This window comes from Micropterus salmoides, unplaced genomic scaffold (genome assembly GCF_014851395.1).
Source record: "Micropterus salmoides isolate LMB-PRFRI ecotype aquatic unplaced genomic scaffold, ASM1485139v1 Ms_hic_scaffold_19, whole genome shotgun sequence".
Taxonomy (NCBI): domain Eukaryota; kingdom Metazoa; phylum Chordata; class Actinopteri; order Centrarchiformes; family Centrarchidae; genus Micropterus; species Micropterus salmoides.
Genome location: NW_024041039.1, coordinates 12,873,549 through 12,881,248, shown reverse-complemented (window position 1 = coordinate 12,881,248; position 7,700 = coordinate 12,873,549). Strand labels below are relative to the sequence as shown.

Sequence of the window (7,700 nt, the reverse complement as noted above, 5' to 3'; positions counted from 1 at the left end):
TTTTAGTCATTATAATTTGCTGCTGTTGAGCTGCTTGATGTCAATTCTTTATTACATATTAACGTCCCAATTACTATATCTTAGTGACTGTCAAGACAACAAAACACATAATGGGGACAGGTCTTTACTGTCAGATGAAATTTAAATGACTAAAGTAGATCTGCTTAAAACAAACAGTGTAATTAATCAAAAATCTCTAAATAATTTAACGGAATCCCATTTCGTTAGCATTATAGAAATAAAATGCGATAAAGGGGACGTTAACCGTTGTTATGTAATAAAAGAATTGACATCTGAGCAGCTCAGCAGCAGCCAATGATAGTCTTGTCTGCTACTTGCGCCCTTTACCTTCTCGGTCTGGGTGTTCGTTCGTTTATAAAGTCGGCAGAAGCAGCTTGTGGTCGGTCTACCATTTCTGTTTTTCCCCGCCCACGCGTTCTTCGTGTATGTGTAAAACATTCGCACTACGTGAAACATCAACACTGCATGACGCACATCCTTCGCAGCTCAGCACAGTGCTGCTAACACTAAGGCTAAGCTAAGTTAATGGCAGGCTGTGTGTCGTAGATCGTTGTTTGACATCTTATCTGTAGTGAGACAGTCCTGGCCCGCGTAGAAGACACCGTTACAATTTTCTCGTATTTGTCTGGGATGTATGGATGGATAGTTGACGGAATATCGTCGCTGTTTGAGCCCGTTGCGGGGCAAAACCCCACCGAGTGGCCCGGGAAAGGCAACGTTGGCGAGGAGGTACCCACGCGACCTGTCGTGAAAGCGGGAGCACAGCGGCAGGAGAATCACGGCAGACCGGCTAAACGGAACTACCAGAGGTCGGTTGTTGAAGATAAAGACTATTTTTGGAACTTATATAACGTTAGGTGTTAACTAATAACTGTTCAGTTTTCGGTACACGGTTATATCCCCTGGTTATTTAATAGTTTGGTTAGCGTTATCAAAAGCATCCACAAGACAACTTTATCAAGAAGGATAACGTTAAAAGTCATCGTACATTAACCAGCATATCATAGCTAACGTTAACCAATAAGTTAACGCTAGTGAGCGTTAACTGACCTGCGTGGACAATCTGTAGCATAAACTCGTGATTTAATATTAGCTTAGATATCGTCTGGCATTATAGGTAAGTTACGTTATTGTAATATTGGCACTGCTAGTGCTAGCTTAACGTTAAACACCTCTTTTCTGTCGTACAGGCTGTAACGTTATTTCTCAGTTCATTTCCCGAAAATAAAACGTCCATATAAAAAGCATTAGTTTAAGCACGTTAGTTTGCTTATATTTTTTTGACAGCCACTCAAATGTGATTTCTATTTGGGCTAGCACAAATGCTATGCACTGTAAGTTAACGCCTAACGTTAGCTAACACTAATGCAGTCAATCGTTACCAGCTCCTTAATAAATCCTACCTTCATGAAGGGCATAACGTTTATGTACGTTAAGGTTTTTGTTTAAATTGTTATAGAGAGATCTTGATTCAGCTTTACCGTCACCGCGATAACGTTACAGTTTAAATGTATTGTAGATACTTTATGATGTCACCCCCTTATTTACCAGTGAGGCATAACAATATTATTGTATTACATTATATAGGGCTGAAACGGTTAGTCAATTCATTGATTACTTGACTGACAGAAAATTGGCAACCATTTTGATAACTGCTTTATTACATTTAATAAGCTTAGTACATTTTTAAAGCAAAAACGTCATATTCTCTGTTTACAGCTAAAGTGAGGAGTTGCTGCCTTTTTGTATTGCAGAACTGCTGTATTAGACTGAAGAGGCACAAACTTAAACTAACCCAAATGTGTCATCATGTTATTGTTATTGTTAGTATCACCCATCTAGAATCTTGTTTATCCTGTTACAGTGTTGATGTTGCAGACAGTGTTTGCCAGAGTGACCAGGTAGAGGTGAAAAGACGCAGACGAGGTTTGTTTAATAAATAAAAACATCTTTATCAATTGCAACAGTCTCACAGATATGAAGATGGTTGTTGATTTGTGGTGTCCTGTGTGTCAGATGTAGTCATTAGCTTTGTTAAGAAGACTGTGGCCGGGGTAGCAGGTCTGCTCAGGCTGCGGAACCCGCTGACGACCAAGTGTGAGAAGCCTGGACATTATGAAGAGACACAGGTGTGTGTGCTCCAACTCCCACCATCAGTCATGTGCATGTAAAGTTTGTTACAGGGGATATAGTTTGATCCACAAATGCACATGTGTCTTGAACATATCAATGGTTCTGTTAAGACTGGGTACTTAAATGCTTCATGTGTGATCTGACCACAAGGGAACAATTCAAATTATGTGTTATGTTACTTCCAAAATTAAATTTTATTTATATAGCGCCAAATCACAACAACATCCCACCAAGAGCAAGCACTAGGCGACAGAGGCAAGGAAAAACTTCCATCTAAGAGGCAGAAACCTCGAGCAGAACCATGGCTCAGGGTGGGCGACCATCTGCCTCGACCGGTTGGGGTGAAGGAGAGAGAAGGAGAGAGAGGGAGAGGGGGGGGGGGGGGCAGGAGAGGAACAGAGAGAAAAAGAGAGGGATGGAAGGAGAGAGAGAGGGGAGGGAGGCAGCCTACACAATATACACACACAGAGGTACAGACAGTAAAGGTGATGTTGCTATAGATTAAATGAAAAATGGTACAGATATTTATAGTAATGTTAATGGTAACAGTCGTAATGTTAATGATTATAATAACAATAGGACTAGTAACAATAGACGTTGCAGCAGAGGTTGTCGAGCAGGAACACGGGGGCAGCAGGTGACCCGCAGCCACAGATCCAGACTCCACAGCTCCAGAGCCAGAAAACCTGCAGGAAGTGATAGGAGGAGAGGGACGAGAAAGCACAAGACTACCAGAAAGGGGAGAAGTTGTGTTAGTAACATGCAATAATGGGATGAGGTTGCATACAGAGGGAGAGAAAGTAGAGGAGAGAGGAGCTCAGTGCATCATAGGAAATCCCCCGGCAGTCTAGGCCTATAGCAGCATAACTAAGGGATGGTTCAGGACTAACCTGAGCCAGCCCTAACTATAAGCTTTAGCAAAGAGGAAAGTCTTAAGCCTACTCTTAAATGTGGAGATGGTGTCTGCCTCCTGAACTCAAACTGGAACCTGGTTCCACAGGAGAGGAGCTTGATAGCTGAACGCTCTGGCTCCTAGTCTACTTTTGGAGACTCTAGGAACCACAAGTAACCCTGCATTCTGGGAGTGCAGTGCTCTGGTGGGGTAGTAAGGTACTATGAGCTCTTTAAGATAAGATGGTGCCTGACCATTAAGAGCTTTGTAGGTAAGAAGAATGATTTTAAATTCTATTCTGGATTTTACTGGAAGCCAATGCAAAGAAGCTAAGACAGGAGAAATGTGATCTCTTTTCCTGGTTCCTGTCAGAACACGTGCTGCAGCATTCTGGATCAGCTGAAGAGTCTTAACGGACTTTTTCGAGCAGCCTGATAATAAGGAATTGCGGTAATCCAGCCTAGAACTAACAAATGCATGGACTAGTTTTTCTGCATCACTTTTAGACAGGATGTTCCTGATTTTCGCAATATTACGTAGGTGAAAAAAGGCGGTCCTTGAAATTTGCTTAATGTGAGACTTAAACGACATGTCCTGATCAAAGATAACTCCAAGATTCCTCACAGTGGTGCTGGAGGCCAGGGCGATGCCATCAAGGGAAACTATATCTTTAGATAATGCGTCACGGAGGTGCTTAGGCCCCAGAACAATAACTTCAGTTTTATCTGAGTTTAACATTAGAAAATTACAGGTCATCCAGGTTTTAACATCCTGAAGGCACATTTGAAGTTTAGCTAACTGATGAGTTTCATCTGGTTTGATCGATAGATATAACTGAGTATCATCTGCATAACAATGAAAGCTTATGGAATGTTTCCTGATAATATTGCCTAAAGGAAGCATATATAAAGTGAAAAGGATTGGTCCGAGGACAGATCCTTGAGGAACTCCATGACTAACTTTGGCATGCATGGAGGACTCATCGTTAACATGTACGAACTGAAATCGATCTCATAAATAGGACTTAAACCAGGTTAGAGCGGTTCCTTTAATGCCAATGAAATATTCCAGTCTCTGCAATAGGATCTGATGGTCAATGGTATCAAATGCAGCACTAAGATCTAATAAAACCAGTACAGAGACAAGTCCTTTGTCTGATGCAATAAGGAGGTCGTTAGTAATTTTCACCAGTGCTGTCTCTGTGCTATGATGAACTCTAAATCCTGACTGAAAATCCTCAAATAAACTATTGCTCTGTAGAAAGTCACACAGCTGTTTAGCAACTGCTTTCTCCAGGATCTTAGAGAGAAATGGAAGTTTAGATATAGGTCTGTAGTTGGCTAAAACATCCGGATCAAGTTTGGGCTTTTTCAGAAGAGGTTTAATTACAGCTACTTTAAAGTACTGTGGTACATAGCCTGTTGATAAAGATAGATTGATCATATCTAGTATAGAAGTGCTGACTAAGGGTAAAACATCTTTAAGCAACCTAGTCGGATGGGGTCTAAGAGGCAGGTTGATGGTTTAGATGAAGAAATTATTGAAGTTAGTCGGTAAAGATTGAGGGAAGCAAGACAGTCTAAACATATATATGGTTCTACAGCTGTTTCTAAGGTTCCTGACTTAAGAGATAAGTCGGTGCCAGTTAAAGGCAGGTCTTGGTGAATTTTGTCTCTAATAGCTAGAATTTTATCATTAAAGAAGCTCATGAAGTCGTAACTACTGAGAGCTATGGGAATACTTGGCTCAATAGAGCTGTGACTCTCTGTCAGCCTGGCTACAGTGCTGAAAAGAAACCTGGGGTTGTTCTTATTTTCCTCTATTAATGATGAGTAGTACGCTGCTCTGGCATTACGGAGGGCCTTCCTATAAGTTTTAAGACTATCTTGCCAAATTAAATGAGAATTTTCCAGTTTGGTGGAACGCCAATTCCTCTCAAGTTTCCGCGATATTTGCTTTAATTTGCGAGTTTCAGTATTATACCATGGAGCTAACCGTCTTTGTTTTAGTATTTTCTTTTTTAGAGGGGCTACAGAGTCGAGTGTCATTCGCAGCGAGCCTGCAGCACTATCAACAAGATGATCGATTTGGGAGGGACTGAAATTAGCATAGGAGTCCTCCGTTACTTTGTGACTTGATAATGAATTTAGAGCTGATGGAATCGCACCCTTAAATTTAGCTACAGCACTATCAGACAGACATCTTGTATAGAAATTTTTGCCCAATGGCGTGTAGTTCAGCAATACAAACTCAAAAGTTATCAAACAGTGGTCGGACAAAGAGGGATTCTGTAGGAACACCACTAAATGTTCAATTTCAATACCGTATACCAAAACAAGGTGTGGTTAAAACAGTGAGTCGGTTCATGAACACTCTGAGAGAAGCCAATGGAATCTAACAGAGAGATAAACGCAGTACTGAAGCTGTCATTCTCAACGTCCACATGAATATTAAAATCCCCTACAATAATAACGTTGTCCATTATAAGGACTAAAGTTGACAAAAACTCTGCAAATTCAGATAAGAATTCAGAGTACGGGCCAGGTGCTCGGTACACTATAACGAAGAGAATTGGTTGCAGTGATTTCCAACTTGGGTGCGAAAGACCAAGAACAAGGCTTTCAAATGAGTTATAATTTAGTTTAGGTTTAGAGCTGATTAGTAGGGTAGAGTCGAAGATAGCTGCAACTCCACCTCCTCGGCCTGTGCCTTGAGGAATGTGAGTGTTAATATAACTGGGAGGAGTGGATTCATTTAGGCTAAAATATTCTCCATCACCCAGCCAGGTTTCAGTAAGACAAAATAAATCAATATCATAATCTGATATTAGTTCATTTTCTAGTACACCTTTGGAAGAGAGAGATCTGATGTTTAAGAGTCCACATTTAACTCTCCTATTCTTTGCACTATTGCTCTTGTGGTTTTAATTTTTATGAGGTTTTTATGCACACTCTTCTGTTTACCTTTTTTAAATAATTTCGATTGTCGGGAGGCAGACACCGTCACTATAGGATTTTCACTAAGTAACTCCTGAAGTGGAGGAGCAGAGAAGTGTGTTAGACTGCGACTCTGCGTAGGGTTTTGGGTGGGTAACTGCTGAATTAGAAGGGCAGAGAAGTGTGTGCACTGAGGACACACTGAATGTTATTATACTTTGTATGTAGTGTAGTACGAACCTAACTACAGCCTGGTCACCTTTTGTAGTTTGAATCTAATCAAATCTACAAAAACACACATGAATGCAGTTGTTTTGCCTACACCAAACAACCCAGACAAGGTTTTGAAGGCTATACTTAAAGCAAGACATGAAACGGTCATAACCTCTTCTCTTCTCTTTTATTTTTTATTTTATTCTGTTCTTTTCTGCTTTACTGCAGATTCCTAAATGTAACATCAAATGTGAACAGAGTAGAAAAATCTGATCACAAGTGGTTAATGAAGTTTTAATTTTAGAACCATTATGAAAGCTGTAATGCATATCAAGTGAATCAAGACAAAATGCTGCGTAAGAGATACTGCGAGCAAAGTCAAGTTACACAACATTGGACACTTAAAACTACTGTAATCCTGTAGAGTATAGACCTTGGACAAGTAGATCAGGAATAAAGCACAGCTTTAGTTTGGTGCTCTGGTGTTACATTTGTGGTTTGTATTCTGTCTTTAATTACCTTGCATTTCTTCTGTTGATCCAGCATGTTACTCTGATGGGGATAGATGAGCTCCACACCTCATGGCTGAACAGTACTGAGTGGAGAATGAGTAAGTGGGGAGAGCTATTACTGCAGGAAAGTAATGATCTGTATTTATGTGGTCCTGTCATCTTTATCCCCATCATTTGGTCTGTTTTGGTCTTTCTTCACAGATAAACCAGTGGGCGGATTGAATGAGAGGGGCGGGAAGAATCCTTTTCAGAGCTCCTCACCTCCTTTAATGAGGAAATACAGGCAAGTGGTCCACTGTCATGGTCCAGTTCCCTCCACTCAGCCTACTATTTGCTGTAAATATACATATAGGGCTGCATAACCATCAGTATCACCTTTTGACAATGCTTGCTAATATACATGACCTTTCTGAATCCAGCGGGGCAGCACTGTCTGCAGGGCTCCCTGACAGGGGGAAGGACAGGGAGAGGAGAGGCTCCCTCCAGCTGCTGCCCTCCAGACCTGCTCTGAGGGTGGGAACCGCTAACCCTGATCCAGCCTGCAATGTCTTTGGACACAACCGTTGCTACAAGCCCAGTCTGACCGTGGAAGAGGTAAAACACTTCATTATTTGGCTTTATTGGTTGGATTTATGTAAGGATACTTTATAAGCCTGCATTGTTTGTACAGTTTTTAGGAATTTAGATCTTTTATTGCCACAATATGCCTGATTTATTGTGCTAAATGTATAACCTGACTGATATTACACTTTTATGAATATTTGGGAGTTTGAAAAAGTATAATGATTCCTGGCGATGGTTGATTGGTGCTTCTTTACTGAAATTAATGCATTTCAGCATTCAGATCACTTAATGTAGTTTTAAGTTATATTTATCAAGAGAATTAGGGGTGCAACGGATCACAAAACCCACCATTTGGATCATATTCTGGCTCTGATGTAGCTGCCTCTCTCTGTCTGTAGTCAATCTGTAGTCTTGCTCAATGTCCCGCCC

General features: G+C 40.9%; 1 protein-coding gene across 1 annotated transcript; it reads left to right on the top strand.

Annotated features, from left to right (window-relative positions):
* Positions 1-480: 480 nt before the first annotated feature.
* Positions 481-7,301, top strand: LOC119910967 (the record flags this gene model as incomplete). The annotated part of the gene is given in 6 exon segments (XM_038729837.1): positions 481-830; positions 1,886-1,947; positions 2,038-2,150; positions 6,739-6,805; positions 6,909-6,990; positions 7,127-7,301. Coding segments are annotated over 6 exon segments (678 nt in total), but the record flags the coding sequence as incomplete, so codon positions are not given.
* Positions 7,302-7,700: the final 399 nt, after the last annotated feature.